The sequence below is a fragment of the Podarcis muralis genome, chromosome 10 (assembly GCF_964188315.1).
Source record: "Podarcis muralis chromosome 10, rPodMur119.hap1.1, whole genome shotgun sequence".
Taxonomy (NCBI): Eukaryota; Metazoa; Chordata; class Lepidosauria; order Squamata; family Lacertidae; genus Podarcis; species Podarcis muralis.
This window is the reverse complement of record NC_135664.1, coordinates 77,252,834-77,273,069: the sequence shown is the minus strand read 5'-3', so window position 1 is coordinate 77,273,069 and position 20,236 is coordinate 77,252,834. Positions and strand designations below refer to the sequence as shown.

Here is a 20,236-nt window from a genome sequence, read left to right as displayed (position 1 = left end):
CAGCCCCTCCGTTCCCCTCTTGCAATTCGGCTTGGGGGAAAATCTCCCATTAACTTACAGCATTTCAAGTTTTTTTCAGAATGCTTAGGAGGCAGGGATGAAGTTCTGGTGAAGAAGCAGTGCGGTGGTGGGGGTGACAGAGTTTGGTGCAAAAACCGTCTTGCATGCTTGAGTAGAGCAACTCCAGGGCAGCAGGACTTCTTCAGTAATAGTTTACGGAGCTTTCAAAGCATACAGTTCTCATTGGGTCCCCAGTGAGGCACAAAACTTTGCTCCTGAGAGCAAATCCAGATGCAGCAGTAAAAAAATAGAGCACACAGGATATCTAAGTCAGGCACACAAACCGGCAGAAGGGAGCAAGGGAGGAAAGAGGCTGGAAGGACACAGGGCAATGGATGTGCGACTTTCGCTTCCTGTCGCCTGGGAGGGAAGTCAGGAACTCGGCATCTGCAGGGGCTTCACGAAGCAAAGCTTTCTTCTTTCCCCCCCAAAAAAACACAAACAGAAAAAAAACACAAACAGAAAAACAAACAATGCAAACAGATTATTCTCTTATCCTTATTTTTCTAAACATTGTTAGGTGGGCTTCCCCAAGTCCCACCTATCTGATTTTCATTTTACTTCTTTAGCAGTTTACATATATCATAGTTTCTAACCATCTTTTTTTATCACACTTAAATTAACTTCACATTTTATCGCTTACAAATAATATTATTTTAAAATACACTATCTTCTACTTCTAACCCTACAGCCTATATCCACTTCCAAAGCTATTCTAAGATTTAAATATTAACATATTTTTTCAAATATTCCTTAAGCTTCTTCCAATCTTCTTCCACCATCTCTTCTCTCTGGTCTCAGAGTCTCCCGGTCAGTTTGGCAAATTCCATATAGTCCATCATCTTCATCTGCCATTCTTCGATAGTTGGTAAATCTTGTTTCTTCCCATTCCTTTTTCCACAATTTCTCCCAATCCACCATCATGATATTGTGCCCCACATCCCTGGCCCATTCAATCATTACAGATTTCACTTGTTCATCTCTCGTATGCCATGCCACAATTTTTGACCGATCCCCATATTACACAAGTTCTGTTTCATAAAACTCCAAGAAACATTATCAAAGGCTTTCTCTGCATCAATAAACATAAACATTGCTTTAGGATTCTTTTTTGCCTCTAATCTTTCCAGCACATTCCTAATATTATTTTTCATATGCCTCTCAGATAAAAAACCTGACTGATCTTTATATATGTGCTTATTCAAAATCTTCTTCAATCTTGTAGCCAAAATATTTGCAAATATTTTATAATCCACATTCAACAAGGAAATTGGTCGCTGATTCCTTACTTGAGCTCTATCTGTATCTGGTTTGGGTATCAGAGTGATGAAGGCCTCTTTCCAGGACTCGGGTGCTTTGTCCCCCTTTAATATTTTGTTACAACATCCATCAATGGTTGTATCAGCCAATCCTTAAATATTTTATAATACTTGGAAGTTAAAGCATCAGGTCCCAGTGCTTTGCCTATTTTCATTTGGGCAATAGGAGTATAGCATCTAGATCAAGGGAAGTAATAGTGCCACTGTTTTCTGCTCTGGTCAGACCTCACCTGGAGTACTGTGTCCAGTTCTGGGCACCACAGTTCAAGAAGGACACTGACAAACTCGAACGTGTCCAGAGGAGGGCAACCAAAATGGTCCAAGGCCTGGAAACGATGCCTTATGAGGAACGGCTAAGGGAGCTGGGCATGTTTAGCCTGGAGAAGAGGAGGTTAAGGGGTGATATGATAGCCATGTTCAAATATATAAAAGGATGTCACATAGAGGAGGGAGAAAGGTTGTTTTCTGCTGCTCCAGAGAAGCGGACACGGAGCAATGGATCCAAACTACAAGAAAGAAGATTCCACCTAAACATTAGGAAGAACTTCCTGACAGTAAGAGCTGTTCGACAGTGGAATTTGCTGCCAAGGAGTGTGGTGGAGTCTCCTTCTTTGGAGGTCTTTAAGCAGAGGCTTGAAAGCCATATGTCAGGAGTGCTCTGATGGTGTTTCCTGCTTGGCAGGGGGTTGGACTCGATGGCCCTTGTGGTCTCTTCCAACTCTATGATTCTATGATTCTAATTGCCCCTTCAACTTCTTGTCTTGTAACCAGTTCATTTAGTAGGCTTGTTTTGTCCGCTGGAATTTTCTGCAATCCATTTTTGTCCAAAAACTGTTCCATTTTATCCATTTTTCCTTTTTGTAAAGCTGCTTATGGTACTTTTGAAAACATTTTCTAATCTCTGTTGGGTTCTCAATATTCTTACCATCCTCCATAATATTAATTATTGTACTCTCCTTCTGTCCCCAAGCCAATAATTTTCTGCATTTATTTGCCGATGCAAGTCTTTTGTTTCATCAATATAATTTTCCATTCAATTTCTTGGTTTACTATTTGTGAAGACTAAGATTGTAATGCTTTAATTTCCTTTTGAATCTGTTGATTTTTTGGGTTACATCTTAGCTTTTTCTCTTTCTCCTTTGAGACAGAACTTTTTCCTTTTGCTCATTCTGATAGAATTCTGTTGAATCAAAATGCCTGGCATTACCAGGGTCTTTTGAGCTTTATTTACGATCAATTCATTTCTCAGTAAAACACCATTCATCTGCCATCTAAAAGTACCCTGTAGAGACAATTTTAACTCTGTCAACACAGCACTACGATGAGAACAAGTCCTTGGGCAAATCTCTGATTTAGTGACTCTTGACTCTTTAGTTAGCTGTCAGGGAATTGGAGGCTGCGAAAGAGCTGAGGGGGAAGCAGAGAGGCAAGAGTATCTGGTGGAGTGGGAAGGGGCCCCTAGTTCAGAGAATACCTGGGTCCCGGAGAGTTGTATCACTGACGAGGGTCTAGTGGAGGAGTTCCACAATTTCTTCCCCGACAAACCCAAACCCCGGGGTAGATTTTTCCAAGAGGTGTTTGGGCCGACGTACGATGAAGAGGATTTCGAGGGATTCCCACCATCTGACGAAGAGGAAGAAGAGGAGTAAAGTGTCTACTGGGGAACACGAGGAACTGTGGGTTTGAGGGAGGACTGGAGGACGGTTTTTGAAGATACGGATGAGGAGGAGGGTAGTTTTCCAGGCTTCACCCCCGCCACTCCGGAGAAGGGTAAATTGGGGGTGGTCGATTCTCCCGAGGGGGAGGGGGCCTTTGAGGAGGGGGTGGATGTCAGGGAATTGGAGGCTGCGAAAGAGCTGAGGGGGAAGCAGAGAGGCAAGTACAGAGAGCCCACACCGGTAATTAGCAGTTTCTCTTCCACGTCAGAGGAGGAAGCTGGGAGGGGGGAGCCAGTACTGGGAACCAGCCACTCACAGAGCAGAGGAAGCAAGAGGCGTGGACTCAGGAAATGGGCTTGCTGGGGCTGGCGTAAAAAAAGTCAGACGATTCATCTGACTCCGAGAGATGAAGTGTGTCTTTGAACTCTTGTAACTGCTTTGAAGCTTAGCAATAAATCTCTTGTACAGAGATGGCTGTGTGCCCGGAGCATTATCTCAGCTAGCTTGTCAGCACAACCCCTACATTAGCCATATATAATCCAAATGTAAAAGGTACACACAATACAGTCCTTTTGATGTTGGAAGAATTGACCGCTAATGCCTCACAGTCTCGCAGCTTCGTATAATCACAGGAAGCTTTTTGTCTGATGTGTTGCAGCTCCAATCCCCTCGTTCTCGGAGCTCAAAAGCAGAACTTTCCAGGGAGGGGGGAGCCCACTTTTGACACCTGCCAGATTCCATGTCCTCAAAATGCTCGATTTGAGGTTTTCCCGGGGGTCTGCTGCGCTGGAGCAGTTTCCCCTGCCTTTGATATACCGAGGTCTCCTCCGATAAAGAGATCTCCAACTGTGATGGCGAGCGATCAACCAGAAGCCCTTCATGAAGCAAAGCTTTCTGCCGGCTGCTTTGAGGCAAATGTGCATCCCAGAAACACACACTGTGATTCGTGGTGTATTGCCATATCCATTGGTTTCCAAAGGTTATCACAATGTAGTCCAGAAACTGGTATAGGATGAGATCAATATATGCCCAGCCCTAATCCTCACTCACCACCAGAAATACAGATTCACCCTCTCCCCCTCACTATCAAAAGGCACCTTACATCTAAAATTATACTCATTATTGTGGGATATTACCTTCATTATTTCATTACTATACAGTTTTACATATAAACACCAGAACAAATACATGACATGCTTTGAAGATGGATTTTCTGCTGAGTTCATTGCTGTGAAGAAGAGTAAACTCTGAAAGGAACCCGTTCCTCACTCCATACATTTTAATGGGTTCTCCACTCTGAGAAGAAGAAGAAGAGTTTGGATTTGATATCCCGCTTTATCACTACTCGAAGGAGTCTCAAAGTGGCTAACATTCTCCTTTCCCTTCCTCTGTGAGGTGAGTGGTGCTGAGACAATTCAAAGAAGTGTGACTGGCCCAAGGTCACCCAGCAGCTGCATGTGGAGGAGTGGAGACGCAAACACGGTTCCCCAGATTACGAACCACTCTTAACCACTACACCACACTGGCTCTTAGATGTTCCTTAAACACTCCATTATAACTAAAGCACTTTCTGCAATCTTTCCCTTTAAACAGCTTCTCCTCTTTGAGGGTTGATGGGTTTGTAGGGTGTCAACTGTTAAAGTTCTTCCTGTCCATGAGTCTGTAGATGTAGGATTCCACTAGGACTGAGCCTCAAAATACTTTCCTGATATTTATATGGTTTGTCTTTTGTGTGAGTTTGTTGACATAAATCAAGGCTTCCACTCTGACTGAAGCTCCTTCCACAGGCCATACATTTAAACAGTTTCTGCCCTGTGTGTCTGCTGATGTCTTCTAAGGTGTCCATTCTGACTGAAGCTCTTTCCACACTCCATACATTTAAATCGTTTCTTACCGATGTGAGTCTGTTGATGTACTCTCAGGTTTCCACTATAACTGAAGCTCTTTCCACACTCCATACATTTAAAAGGTTTCTCTCCTGTGTGAGTCCGTTGATGTTGTCTAAGGTATGCACTCTGACTGAAGTTCTTTCCACAATCGACACATTTATATGGTTTATGCCCTGTATGAGTCCGTTTATGTTGTCTAAGGTGTCCACTCTGACTGAAGTTCTTTCCACACTCCATACACTGAAACGGTTTCATCCCTGTGTGAGTTCGTTGATGTGTTCTAAGGCTTCCACTATCACTAAAACTCTTTCCACACTCCATACATTTATATGGTTTCTCCCCTGTGTGAGTCCGTTGATGTTGTCTAAGGCCTGCATCGTAACTAAAGCTCTTTCCACACTCCATACATTTAAATGGTTTCTCTCCTGTGTGAGTCCGTTGATGTTGTCTAAGGCCTGCATCGTAACTAAAGCTCTTTCCACACTCCATACATTTAAATGAATACATTTAAATTTAAATGAAGAACGGCTAAGGGAGCTGGGCATGTTTAGCCTGGAGAAGAGGAGGTTAAGGGGTGATATGATAGCCATGTTCAAATATATAAAAGGATGTCACATAGAAAGGTTGAAGGGAGAAAGGTTGTTTTCTGCTGCTCCAGAGAAGCGGACACGGAGCAATGGATCCAAACTACAAGAAAGAAGATTCCACCTAAACATTAGGAAGAACTTCCTGACAGTAAGAGCTGTTCAACAGTGGAATTTGCTGCCAAGGAGTGTGGTGGAGTCTCTTCCTTTGGAGGTCTTTAAGCAGAGGCTTGCCAACCATATGTCAGGAGTGCTCTGATGGTGTTTCCTGCTTGGCAGGGGGTTGGACTCGATGTCCCTTGTGGTCTCTTCCAACTCTATGATTCTATGATTCTATGAAATGGTTTCTCTCCTGTGTGAGTCCGTTGATGTTGTCTAAGGTGTCCACTCTGACTGAAGTTCTTTCCACACTCCATACATTTAAATGGTTTCTCTCCTGTGTGAGTCCGTTGATGTTGTCTAAGGCCTGCATCGTAACTAAAGCTCTTTCCACACTCCATGCATTTAAATGGTTTCTCCCCTGTGTGAGTCCGTTGATGTGATTTAACCTCTCCACTCTGACTGAAGCTCTTTCCACACTCCATACATGTATATGGTTTCTCCCCTGTATGAGTCCGTTGATGCATTCTAAGGTTTCCAACCTGAATGAAGCTCTTTCCACACTCCATACATCTAAATGGTTTCTCACCTGTGTGAGTTTGATGGTGTAAAGTTAGGTGCGCATTTTGACTAAAGCTCTTTCCACACTCCATGCATTTAAATGGTTTCTCCCCAGTGTGAGTCCGTTGATGTTGTCTAAGGTTTGAACTGAAACTGAAGCTCTTTCCACACTCCATACATTTAAATGGTTTCTCTCCTGTGTGAAAATGTTGATGTTTTCTAAGGGTTCCATTCTGACTGAAGCTCTTTCCACACTCCATACATTTAAATGGTTTCTCCCCTGTGTGAATCCGTTGATGTGTTTTAAGGTCTCCATTCTGACTGAAGCTCTTTCCACACTCCATACATTTAAATGGTTTCTCCCCTGTGTGAATCCGTTGATGTAGTCTAAGGCTTCCATTGTTACTAAAGCTCTTTCCACATTCAATACATTTAAATGGTTTCTCCCCTGTGTGAGTCCGTTGATGTAGTCTAAGGCTTCCACTATGACTAAAGCTCTTTCCACACTCGATACATTGATATGGTTTCTCCCCTGTGTGAGTCCGTTGATGTTTTCTAAGATATCCTCTGTTCCTAAAGCTCTTTCCACACACGATACACTTATATGGTTTCTCCCCTGTGTGAGTCCGTTGATGATTTCTAAGGTCTCCATTCTGACTGAAGCTCTTTCCACACTCCATACATTTAAATGGTTTCTCCCCTGTGTGAGTCCTTTGGTGTAATTTAAGGTTTCCACTCCGACTGAAGCTCTTCCCACACTCCCTGCATTGGAATCCTTTCTTACCCATGGCAGTCCGCTGATGTATTCTAGGTTTTTCACTATCAGTGAAACTCTTTCCACACTTCAAATCTTTAAAAGGTTTCTCTCCTGTGAGTTTGTTGATGTGAGCTATGTGTGCTCATTCAGTGAAGCATATTCCACATTTCTCACATTTCAATGTCTATTCCCGTCCCCTGGAATTCTGACATTCTTCTGTAACACCTTCTTCAGAGTGGGCAGAGAGGAAGTCCTTTTTGGATTCCAAGGAAGAGAACAAAGGGAAAAGAACAAATCAAACACCATTTGCCCCTTCTCTTATTTCACACATCTCCTACATTCCCCCGCTTCCTACCCATGTTCCCAATTTTTATGAAATAATAATAATAATAATAATAATAATAATAATAATAATAATAATAATAATAATTTATTATTTATACCCTGCCCATCTGGCTGGGCTTCCCCAGCCACTCTGGGCAGCTTCCAGAAAAACATTAAAATACTGTAATACATCAAACATTAAAAGCTTCCCTAAAAAGGGCTGCCTTCAGATGTCTTCTAAAAGTCTGGTAGTTGTTTATCTCTTTGACATCTGGTGGGAGGGCGTTCTACAGGGAGGGTGCCACTACCGAGAAGGCCCTCTGCCTGGTTCCCTGTAACTTTGCTTCTCGCAGTGAGGGAACCGCCAGAAGGCCCTCAGAGCTGGACCTCAGTGTCCAGGCAGAACAATGAGGGGTGGAGACGCTCCTTCAGGTATACTGGACCGAGGACGTTTAGGGCTTTAAAGGTCAGCACAAACACTTTGAATTGTGCTCGGAAACGTACTGGCAGCCAATGTAGGTCTTTCAAGACCGGTGTTATGTGGTCTCGGTGGCCGCTCCCAGTCCCCAGTCTAGCTGCTGCATTCTGGATTAGTTTTAGTTTCTGGGTCACCTTCAAAGGTAGCCCCACGTATAGCGCATTGCAGTCCAAGCGGGAGATAACCAGAGCATGCACCACTCTGGCAAGGCAGTCCACAGGCAGATAGGCTCTCAGCCTGCGTACCAGATAGAGCTGGTAGACAGCTGTCCTGGACACAGAATTGACCTGCGCCTCCATGGACAGCTGTGAGTCCAAAATGACTCCCAGGCTGCACACCTGGTCCTTCAGGGGCACAGTTACCCCATTCAGGACCAGGAAATCCTCCACACCTGCCCGCCTCCTGTCCCCCAAAAGCAGTACTTCTATCTTGTTAGGATTCAACCTCAATCTGTTAGCCACCATCCATCCTCCAACCGCCACCAGACACTCACACAGGACCTTCACTGCCTTCACTGGTTCTGATTTGAAAGAGAGGTAGAGCTGGGTATCACCCGCATATGGATGAACACCCAGCCCAAACCCCCTGATGATCTCTCCCAGCGACTTCATGTAGATGTTGAAAAGCATGGGGGAGAGTACAGAATCCTGAGGCACCCCACAAGTGAGAGCCCAGTGGTCTGAACACTCATCCCCCACCACCACTTTCTGAACACGGACCAGGAGGAAGGAGCGGAACCACTGTATGACAGTGCCCCCAGCTCCCAGCCCCTCAAGACGGTCCAGAAGGATGTTATGCTCAATGGTATCAAAGGCCGCTGACAGATCCAGCAGAACTAGGAAACCTTTGTCCCTAGCCCACCAGAGATCATCAACCAGTGCGACCAAGGCAGTTTCAGTCCCATGATGAGGCCTGAATCCCAACTGGAAGGGATCCAAATGGTCCGCTTCTTCCAGGCGTGCCTGGAGTTGTTCAGCAACTACTCGCTCAATCACCTTGCCCAAGAATGGAATATTTGAGACTCAGCGATAGTTGGGCATCGTGGCCGCATCTAAAAATGGTTTTTTAAGAAGCGGTTTAAGAACTGCCTCTTTCAGCGGGTCTGGAAAGGCTCCCTCACGGAGGGAAGCATTCAGCACCCCATGAAGCCCATTGCCCAGCCCTTCCCGGCTAGCTTTTATAAGCCAGGATGGGCAAGGATCCAGGAGACAAGTGGTTGGTTTCACTCGTCCAAGCAGTCTGTCCACATCATTGGGGGTAACAGGTTGGAATTGATCCCACACAACTTGACTAGACAGACTCTAGCACTCTCCCGCCCCGGCCCTGATGCCACGGTGGAGTCTACCTGAGCGACTTGAGTGACCTGAGTGAATCTGAGCGACTTTATCTGAAAAAAACTTTGCAAAATCATTGCAGGAGATCATGTGGGCTGCACTGAGCCCTGATGGAGCAGGTGGTTCTGCTAAATTGCGAACCACCTGAAAAAGTCTCCTGCTGCTGTTTTCTGCAGATGCAATAGAGGCGGTGAAGAAAGTAGTTTTCGCCGTCACTACCGCAACTTGGTAGGCTCAACATTCGGCTCTAACCCGTGTCCGGTGAGCTTCAGAATGGGTCATCCGCCACCGGTGCTCTAGCCAAATCGGTCCCACCTCCCTGCAGAGGGGAAGGATCGCGGAGAAGTCCAGTTGCACCAGGAAGTGATCTGACCATGGCACTTCTTTTGTATTGCTTTTACTTAGTGTCAGATCACAAACATCCATAGAGGTAAGCACCAGGTCCAAGGCATGTCCGCGGCTATGGGTTGGGCCAGACTTATTCAAGGACAGCCGCATGGAGGCCATGCTTTCCACAAAGTCCCGAGCGGCCCCTTGTAAGGTCGTCTCGGCATGGATGTTAAAATCCCCTAGGACAACCAAACTAGGTGTCTCCAGGAGAACATCCGCCATGACCTGAAGCAGCTCGGGCAGGGAATCCTTGGTGAAGCAGGGGGGGGGGGGGTTGGTACACCAAAAGGAATCCTGTACTGCCCCTATTGCCCAACTTCCAGAACATGCACTCAGAAAACTGGGTCTTCCCAATAGGACGCCTGGTGCAAACTAATGACTTCCTAAAAATCACTGCAACCCCCCCTCCCCGCCCACATGACCTGGGTTGCTGTGTGTAAGAGAAACCTGGCGGACAAGCAGCGGCAAGGACAGGCCCATCTGCTTCATCCAACCAAGCCTCTGTTACACATGCCAGGTCAAGTCCTCCATCCACGATCAAGTCATGGATCACAATGGTTTTATGGATCATTGACCTGGCATTGCACAGCAGCACCTTCAGGTTGTGTGGGTATCCCTTTGCTGATTCCAGTATCCTGTCTGGTCAAGACCAGACCTGGAGGCAGGGATAGTCCTCAAACAATGACTAAGCCCGCTTCCTCGGTAATGACGTGGTCTGGTCTTAGCGTAGCTCCTCCTCCTACCCGTGATCACTGAGGTTGGTTGTCCCAGTACATCCCCCCCGTGGAACCTGCCCCAGCCATTTTGTTTGTTGGGACCCACTCCCAGGCAGCCCTGACCCCTCCCCTCAAAATCAAATTAAAACCTATACAAAAAACAAACTAACAAAACAATAAAACAAAAACAAAAAAGAGAATGTTACAAACACACCATAATTAAATTAAATAAATTTCCGCACCCAACTAAACACCACCCCACTCCTCTTACGCACAGCAAATGAAAAAGCAATGTCATCAAATGATAGTAATGCAGCAGCAACCTTTCCTAATCCTCAAACATCATTAATAGCACAGCATGATCTTGGAATACAGCCTTTTCAAATCACTTGTTTCCTCACAGGAAAGGCAGCTGCTCTCTGTCCGTGAACAGGCCCTCTCTTTCTCTGGTCCATCGTTCCTTTGGACATTCCCCATCCTCTGCATCATAAAGACACGGAGGTCCAGCTCCGAGGGCCTTCTGGCGGTTCCCTCATTGTGAGAAATGAGGTTACAGGGAACCAGACAGAGGGCCTTCTCGGTAGTGGCGCCCGCCCTGTGGAACACCCTCCCTTCAGATGTGAAGGAAATAAGCAGCTATCTTATCTTTAAAAGACATCTGAAGGGAGGTTTTTAATATTTAATGCTGTACTGTTTTAAACATTTGATTGGGAGCTGCCCAGAGTGGCTGGGGAAACTCAGTCAGATGGGCGGGGTATAAATAATAAATTATTATGATTATATTATTATAATCCTTCATCCAGCCCTGTTTCCACCTCTAGATTTTCATGAATCACCTGCACAGTCCCACTGCCCTCAGGAGGTCCATGTGGACCATTATGTGAGACCCAGGTCTACATCCTTTCCAGGGACTGTGGTCTGGGTCAGTCAGAGAACTAGTGACAAGGCTTGGTGCTTGGGGTCAGCTGAATGGGTGCTCAGGGAAGCTCCTGTTCTTGGAGATGGACCTCTGTCCTCATGCCTTGCATTGCATGGAGAGAGCAGGAGAAGCAGAAGGAAAGCAGCTGGCAAATGGGAATCCCAGACGGAAACACCCACCCCAATTGTTCCTTATAATAATGATGTGCTGCCTGATCTCGTGCCTGTCTTCTGACTATCCTAAAATGACACTGAAAAAGCTGGATATTCAAGGCAAATGGAAAACTGTACTTAGTGAAAACTTCAACCTTGAATATGTAGTGTTGATTTATTGATGGCCTGAAGTTGTGATATTTCCAGAGACATGAATTTATTCCTGTTCTGTCTCAAATATCATAATTATATTATGTCATGGGGTGTTGGGGAGCAGTAGGTCCTTTGCTGGGGGACATGTCATGCACCTTATGGGGTAATTTATCCACCATTGGTCCCCACTCTGCACTCAGCTCTCACCTGTGGCTTCCAGAAGCTGTCAGGGGCCATGATCCCAGGAATGGCTTCAACTGGCTGGCAAAACCAGGTGAGGATTGTTGACGGGTCTCAAATCCTTGGTGGGTTGGGGAATTCTGCTGCCGGTGATGGCAGGCCCTGGTGGATGGAGAGGAGGAGAAGAACAGTGAATCCCACAGTCTAAAAGGCAGATTCTGCCCATTCTGCAGAGGAAAGTGAAGGGCAGGTGGGATCGTCAACCGGGGAAGGGAGCCCATCAAGAAGGAAAACTCTGGTCCTAAACCTTCACTGCCTCGTGACTTATCTTCAGGAGAAGAAAAGGCTATGGAGGAAAACCTCCACAAATCCAGAGTGGAGTCTCTAAGATGGTTGGATGGTGTCCTGCACACCTCCTCCAGCCACTCCTGCAGCCAAGCTGGTGCCTAACGTACTGCTCTGCTTTCCTTGGGACCATATAAGCAAGGCTGAGAAGGGGGTCTTGTTGTCTAGGCAGCCCAGGACCCCCAAACACACTGTCCAGCCTGGCAGTACTGCTAACACAGCAGTTTCAGGCAGAGAGATGAGCTCAGACCTGTGTATCAAAGTCTCTCTGATGTGGAACAAGGAAAAGAAGAAGTGCTGTTTACATCAAACCGCCTTGAACCTGTTGCGCAATAAACTTGGATCTTCTGCAGGTTGCTCCTGTCTTCGGCTGAGCTCATTTTCCTCCGCAGGGACCCGCGGACTTAGTCCGACGAGCTGGGTGGCTGAGCAGCCTCGCACCCAGACTTTACCGTAACAATATGAACAGCGATTGGCTAACATATAAGGATTTAGTAGAGGAAACAAGTAGTGATCCGAAAATAAAGGGCCTAAACGAATTGAAACAGAAGGGAATAACCTGGCTGGAGTATTATCAATTAAAAGCCGCCCTTGAAAAGGAGAAAAGAACCAAAAGATTTGACAAAAAAATATCCTATCTGGAGAAGGATATGTACTTTTGAATTGGCAAAGAAAGGAGGAAGATATCCAAGAAATTACAGTAAAATGGGAGAGGGACCTGGGACATACGATCAAACCCAATATTTGGAACGAATCATGGACTAAAAATATAAAATTCACGGCTTGTTTCCTTATAAGGGAAAATCTTATGAAAATCTACTATAGGTGGTACCTGACCCCTGTAAAACTTGCAAAAATAAATAAATCAAATAATAACAAGTGCTGGCGATGTATGGAACAGATAGGAACATACTACCATATGTGGTGGTCCTGTCTAGAGATACAAAGATTTTGGAACATGATTTATGAAGAGATAAAGAGAGTGATAAAAACTACATTTAGCAAGAATTTTTGCTCTAAGACTGCCTTTCAAATCAAGTGGTTGCCCCCGTTTCCACCTCTAGATCTTCATGAACCCACCCCAATGGTGCTTAATAATGATGATGTGCTGCCTGAACTCGAGCCCGTCTTCTGACTATCCTAAAGTGACACTGAAAAGCAGGACATAACTGTACTTAATCGTAGATAGCCGTGTTGGTCTGACACAGTTGAAGTAAGAAAGAATAGTCCAGTAGCACCTTAGGGACCAACTAAGTTTCTTCTAGGTATAAGCTTTCGTGTGCATGCACACTTCCTCATATAGTGAAGGGTAGTAGGAGTACCCTTCTGAGAAAAACCCCACCCCACCCTCCCACGACATACATGGGTCTGGTGACATCTGTGTCAGTGTATCTGAAGAAGTGTGCATGCACACGAAAGCTTATGCTCAGGACAATCTTATTTGGTCTCTAAGGTCCTACTGGGCTATTTTTTTATTTTTTTATTTCAAGTGCGTCAGACCAACACGGCTACCTACCTGAATCGAGATGTCATGGGGTGTTGGGGAGCAGTAGTTCCTTTAGTGGGGGACATTGTCATGCACCTTCTGCAGTAAATTATCCACCCTTGGTCCCCACCCTGCACTCAGCTCTCACCTGTGGCTTCCAGAAGCTGTCAGCATGCAACATGGGTTCAAGCAACGGCTTCAACCGGCCGGCTAAACCAGGTGAGGAAAGCTGATGGGTCTCAAATCCTTGGGGGGCTGGGGAATTCTGCTGCACCTGAAGTCAAGCCCTGGTGGATGGAGTGGAGGAGAACAACCGTGAATCCCACAGTCCAGAAGGCAGACTCTGCCCGTGATGAAGAGGAAAATGAAGGGCAGGTGGGGCACGTCCACCTGGAGGCTTGTTATCTAGTCCCAGGGTTACTCTGACATTGAATTATATATGAATTACAGTATTGAAATGTGCCTGCTCCCACTTCCTATTCTGCTATTACTCTACTCTGCTTGTCTGTTTCTTACTTGAGTGCTGTTTTGGTTTGCTAAGTCAGGGTTTTACTGCGAGTTACATTTTTGCTAATTTTTGGGTCCTGTCATGCTTATCTTTCTTCAGTAATAAATTTCTCAGCTGATTTTTTTCCCTGCCTCTTAGTGTTTTCTCCTACTCTGCTAACTATACATCGATCATTATGGAGGAGCAAGATCTGCAACCTAAAGCCCTCAACAGCCTCGGCCCTGAAGGAGCATCTTCATCCCCATTGCTCAGTCTGGACAGGGAGGTCCACCTCCGAGAGTCTTCTGCTGGTTCCCTTGCAGTTAGAAGTGAAGTTTCAGGGAACCAGGCAGAGGGCCTCCTGCCCCATGGAATGCCCTCCCTTCAGAGGGCAAGGAGGTAGGCAACCATCTGTCATTTAGAAGACAGCTGTATCAGGAGGTTTTTAATTTCTGGATGTTTTACAGTCTTGTATATGTTCTGTAGGGACACAGGTGGTGTTCTGTAGGGACACAGCCTAGGACTTGCCGATCAGAAGGTTGGCGGTTCAAATCCCCGCAATGACAGGGTGAGCTCCCGTTGCTCGGTCCCTGTTCCTGCCAACCTAGCAGTTCGAAAGCAGATCAAAGAGCAAGTAGATAAATAGGTACGGCTCCGGCAGGAAGGTAAACGGCGTTTCCGTGCGCTGCTCTGGTTCGCCAGAAGCAGCTTAGTCATGCTGGTCACATGACCCGGAAGCTGCACACCGGCTCCCTCGGCCAATAAAGCGAGATGAGCGCCGCAACCCCAGAGTTGGCCGCAACTGGACCTAATGGTCAGGGGTCCCTTTACCTTTACCTATATGTACTGTAACGTCTAGAGTGGTGCCTCGGGTTACAGGCGCTTCAGGTTACAGACTCTTATAACTCAGAAATACTACCTTTTGTTAACTACTTTGCTTCAGGATGAGGACAGAAATCATGTTCCGGTGGCGCGGTGGCAGCAGGAGGCCCCATTAGCTAAAGTGGTGCTTCAGGTTAAGAACACTTTCAGATTAAGAACGGAGCTGTAGAACGAATTCAGTTCTTAACCCGAGGTACCACTGTACTATTATTATCATCTTGTGATTTTTTGTAGTTATTTTGGAATTCGTACTGCAATATTTGCTTATGAAATGTTATGGGTGGAGAAAATCACAGGGTTGCCGTAAACTATAATCCCACCCACAAACTCTCATTCACATATAGTCTGTAAATTTGGGGGGGGGGTCACACACCTCACCTGTGCTAATACTGGCAGTCTTTGGCCTGCACAGGCAAACCCGGTGTGTAGAGCCTCCAGCCCCAGGCACTGTCTATCATGAAATTGGGTCCTTTGACTGGGAAGATTCATGCAGTCACTGTCATCGGATGATGATGGGTTGTATCTCAGCTTGTCAGTCACTCTGACATTGGCTACAAAGAATGAGAGGAACAGAAATGCTTTTGAGGTGCAACTTCTGTATCAATCCTGAGAGCCATTCCATGGACTCTGCACCCCTGTTTCTGATGACAGGTGTACATTATTCTCATCCTCAGCGGAAAAGACATTAAAGATGGAAGCCTGAGAGAGAGGAAAAGGTTTCTGGCTGCTTCCTGGATGGGATTGCGGAAACCTAGAGCCGCTTCTGAGAAGGCCTCCCCCCTCCCCTCTTCCTCTCGGGATTTCCTCTCCTCTCCAGGGGACCAATGGTTGGACTGGGCAGGATGGCTGTGTCTGGACAGGGCAGGGACTTATGGGGTGGGAAGAGGATGGAGATTGCAGGAAGGAAGGGGTGGGGGGACAGGACCCCCACTTTCCAGGGATCCCTCTCTGGTCGTCTTGAAAGGGGGGGTTGATTCCTGGGCGGGAGAGAGAAGCCTAGGCGGCCCCTCCGGAGATTCCCCAAGGAAGCCACGATGGAGATGTCCCCCCCCCCAAGGACTGGTCTTCCTCCTCCCCACCCCCCTATTCTTAGCTTCCTTGCCCAGGGGGTGCCCCCTCCTCCCCCTCCCATCCCGGAGTTTCCTCTGCACCCAGATGGCCCCTTGGCTCACCCCTCGCCAGGCGCCCCATCTCTCCGTCCCTATTGCCCCCCCCCAACGGGAGCAGGGGAGGGGACAGAGGGGTCTCTATCCAGGCGTCTCCCGCACCCATTAACCCTTTCCCAGCCCGCTTCTCTCCGCGCCCCAGGGATGCCTGCGTGGGGGAAACGGGGCCAGGGAGTCCTCGTGGGTGGGCGCCCCATCTCCGCCCCTTCGCAGCACGCGTGCCGGGATCCAGGCCCCACGGAAGGCGCTTTGGGGAGCTGGCGGGGTCTCTGGGTCCTCTTCTCCCCTCTCCCCCCCCCCCCGCGACCCCTTTACCTCTTTCTCCTCGCTCCCGATTCTCCTTTCCTGCAACATCCACGAGGGGGGTCCCCTGCCTCCTCCCTCCCCTTTCAGAAAGCGCTCCCTCCCAGCTTTGGGGCAGAGCAGCAATCCGGAGTGGAAGCTCCACTTCCGGGAGAAGCAGAAAGGTTGGGAGGGGGGCTCACCCCCCCCCCATTCCTGGAACAGAAGCCGGATTGGAGGAGGAGGAAGGAGGGGTGGGATGTTTGGGGGCGGGATCTGTGGTTGTGGGGCGGGGTGAGAGGAGGATGTGCCGGGAGGGGAGGGAAAGAATTGAGGGGGGGAGAGGAATGTTTTCCCCTCCCCCTTCCTTCTGGAATCAGCAGAGCGGGGGAGGAGCTGATCCCGGAGATCCGGCTGCAAAGTGGGTCCCGTCCCTCCTACAAGATTTGCATTGCAACATCCTCCCCTCCCCCACCCCAGCCACGAGCTTAGATCCCTCCGTTTTTTAGGTCTTGGTGCTGTTCAAACCAGGAATGGGGGGCAGCTAAACGACTCCCCCCAAATCCCAGCTCCCCACCCCAGCCTCTGACTCAGGCCAGGACAAGGACCGTGGACACAGGCCCCGTCCCTGCACAACAGCCAAGAGGCTCAGAAAAGCAGCCGATACAATTGGAGCCAGAAGCGGATTCCAAAATCTGAGGGATCCCTTGGACCAGAAACAAGGAGACCAGCCAGGAAGAGGAGAGCAAAAGAGCAGCCAGTAGGTCTTGATGGAAGACTGTCGCCACAGGACTCCCCCCTGCCCCCAGGTGGAACAAGATGGAAGCCCCCAACAAAAGAAGACCCCAACTTTTATTAGCTGCTAATCCCCCAAGCTACACCCCCAAGACTATATCATGACTACATCATGTCTGCACCATTGAGACATCACAAAGAGGAGGGGTTCAGGGACAAGAAGAAGAAGAAGAGTTTGGATTTGGTATCCCGCTTTATCACTACCCTAGGGAGTCTCAAAGCGGCTAACATTCTCCTTTCCCTTCCTCCCCCACAACAAACACTCTGTGAGGTGAGTGGGGCTGAAAGACCTCAGAGAAGTGTGACTTCTCCGAAGGAGGAGGAGTTATGGTGGTAACCTGAGGGTCTTGTCACCTGTCCGGTTCCTTCTTTCTCCTCCCCAGGATTACATTCCTGAGGACAAAGAGTTCACTGTTTCCTTCCCCCAGAGGGAAGGGCTGGTCGCTGTCCTGTGTTTCAGTCCATACTGAATCCACTTCCATATGCAGGTCCTTTGTGAGTGGAATGATCTTCTGTCTAGGACCAACAAGGTTGGCATGCCAACTGGGTAGGGCTCACTGCGGACAGGTTGGCTGCCTTGTGTCAAGTCTCTCCCCCCTTTGATAGTCTTTCCCTCCTGGTGCAAAATAAAAGTCGAACGGTGCAGATCCAATGTACGGCTGATTTTGTATGAATTTATAACAGAAGCGCCGCTTATGTCGTTTGTGAGTGTGTGTGTGTTGTGTTTGTACAAACTGAGTGATGGGGGGGGGGGTTTCCTGCAACACATGAATCCCAAAGAAGGGCAGTGCCAAAGAATGCCCCACCTACCGCATAATTGCGCTCATTTCACACTGTTACGGTAAAATCTGGGTGCGAGGCTGCTCTGCCACCCAGCTCGTCAGATTAAGTCCGCGGGTCCCTGCGGAGGAAAAATGAGCTCAGCCAGATACAGGAGAAAACTGCAGAAGATCCAAGTTTATTGCGCAACAGGTTCAAGGCGAGATTGAACCCCGAGAAAGGGGTGACATGAACTTTTGAAATTTCCCTCCATATCCCAGAATACAGTGCAAAATACATCCCAGTTACATCATGAATACATTAAGAAGAGGTTGGGTTACACAGGATTAACATATGGAGGAGGGAGGGGGAATGTGCAGAGCTGGAGATATGCGCAGATAAGCACTTCCTGAGTACCGGTGATGAGAAGACAATGGTCCATGTATGCATGGTCTGCCACCTGGCATTGCCCGGAGGAAAGGCTTGGCAGAGTGATTTGACAGGATTAGGGTCTTGACACCTTGCTTGAGGGATTATGGAGGACAGGGGAGGTGTCATGGAGTCCTAGAGAAATTGAGCAAATTGGCACGTTGATTTTCTATGAATTTTATAGATTTTAGTCCCTTTTGACATTGACAATTGGAAATAAATGGATATATTGTAGCTAAGAAGAAGGTGAAGAAGACCTGCCCCGCCTTCCGTATCAACACGAGCAGTATGTGGACCGAGAACTCCCAGAAGTGCAAGCTGGATTTCGAAGGGGCAGAGGAACCAGAGACCAAATTGCAAACATTCCTCTCGGGATTTCCTCGCCTCTCCAGAGGAACAATGGTTGGACTGGGCAGAATGGCTGTGTCTGGACAGGGCAGGGGCTTATGGGGTGGGAAGAGGATGGAGCTTGCAGGAAAGAAGGGGTGGGGGGACAGGACCCCCACTTTCCATGGATCCCTCTCTGCTCGCCTTGAAGGGGGGGTTAGCCACGATGGAGACCCCCCAAAGACTGGTCTTCCTATCTCCCCCCCCACCAATGCTGCCCTTCCTTGCCCCAGGGATGCTCCCCTCTCTCCTATCCCCGCCCCTGGCCCCCCTCCCATCCCGGGGTCTCCCCTCACCCAGACGCCCCCTTGGCTCACCCCTCGCCCTGCGCCCCCCAAGACGAGCCGGGGAGGGACAGGGGGGTCTCTATGCAGGCGCCTCCCGCACCCCTTAACCCTTCCCTGGCCCGCTTCTCCGCTTCTCTTTTTTTTTTTTTAATAAATTTTTATTGGATTTTCACATATATATTCAACATTGTAGACATACAGAAGAGAAAAAAAGAAAAATCAAAAAGAAAGAATAAAGAAATTCAACTTTTCAAATGATTTTTGTAAATCTAACTGGACTTCCCCACATCCTCCGAACCCAGCGTTCTTTGCAATAAAAACATCAGCAATTTGTTACCTTATTTCATACCTTACTGTATCTTTCAAATATTATGTTTCTAAGTTCAAAATGTTATTTTTCCATTACTTGTACCTTAAAATAAACATAATAAAATTGTTTCAAGTTTCCACCTTGTCTTTCTTATGACTTAATTTCCAATTCACTAAATCAGTTTGCTGAAGCTATAATTTCCGAATCATGCATATTTTTAACATTCATACAATTTATAATGTTTCTGCAAATAGTCCTTAAATTTTTTCCAGTCCTCTTACATTGTCTCTTCTCCCAAATCTCGGATTCTGCCAGTCATTTCAGCCAGTTCAAAGTAGTCCATCATCAAAGTAGCTCCCCTCCCTCCTATCCCCGCCCCTGGCCCCCCTCCCATCCCGGGGTCTCCCCTCACCCAGACGCCCCCTTGGCTCATCCCTCGCCCTGCGCCCCCCAAGACGAGCCGGGGAGGGACAGGGGGGTCTCTATGCAGGCGCCTCCCGCACCCCTTAACCCTTCCCTGGCCCGCTTCTCCGCTTCTCAAGAGGCTCAGAAAAGCAGCCGATACAATTGTAGCTGGAAGCGGATTCCAAAATCTGAGGGCTCCCTTGGACAAGAAACAAGGAGACCAGCCAGGAATATGTTACGGAAATTACGGGGGGGGGGCACATCTTTAAAGTTAAATATTACAAATATTATGCCTGAATATATCCTTCCAACTTGACAGCTCAGGGAAGTCACCTAGCTTTAAAAATAATATCAAATCATCTCCTTTCCCAGTTCCCCCCATTCCAAAGCTATTTTCCCCTTGAAAAAGGACTCCAGGAAGTTCTCAGAGGTGACAATTGCTGGGCTCATTGTTAGCCAAGGGAAGCCAAATCTCATCACCTGACTCGCCTCAGGCTCCAGACATGCAAAGGAAGTTCTATTGTACTTTTGGGTGGTGGGTACTTAAGACATATTTGTCTATGCTAATCTTATACCTGAGTCTTCCCTCCCATGTCTGCTTATGCTAATCTTGTACCAAGGACTTGTCTGGACATGTTTGCGA

The 20,236-nt window shown here is 47.5% G+C and overlaps 1 protein-coding gene across 1 annotated transcript in view; it reads right to left on the bottom strand.

Annotated features, from left to right (window-relative positions):
* Positions 1–544: 544 nt before the first annotated feature.
* Positions 545–20,236, bottom strand: part of LOC144329063 (uncharacterized) — a 31,617-nt gene continuing 11,925 nt past the window's right edge. Inside the window, 3 exon segments of the mRNA XM_077935580.1 lie at positions 545–4,851; positions 4,853–5,426; positions 5,854–6,870. Of these exon segments, the coding sequence (XP_077791706.1) occupies positions 4,674–4,851; positions 4,853–5,426; positions 5,854–6,870 (1,769 nt within the window). The 3' untranslated portion in view covers positions 545–4,673.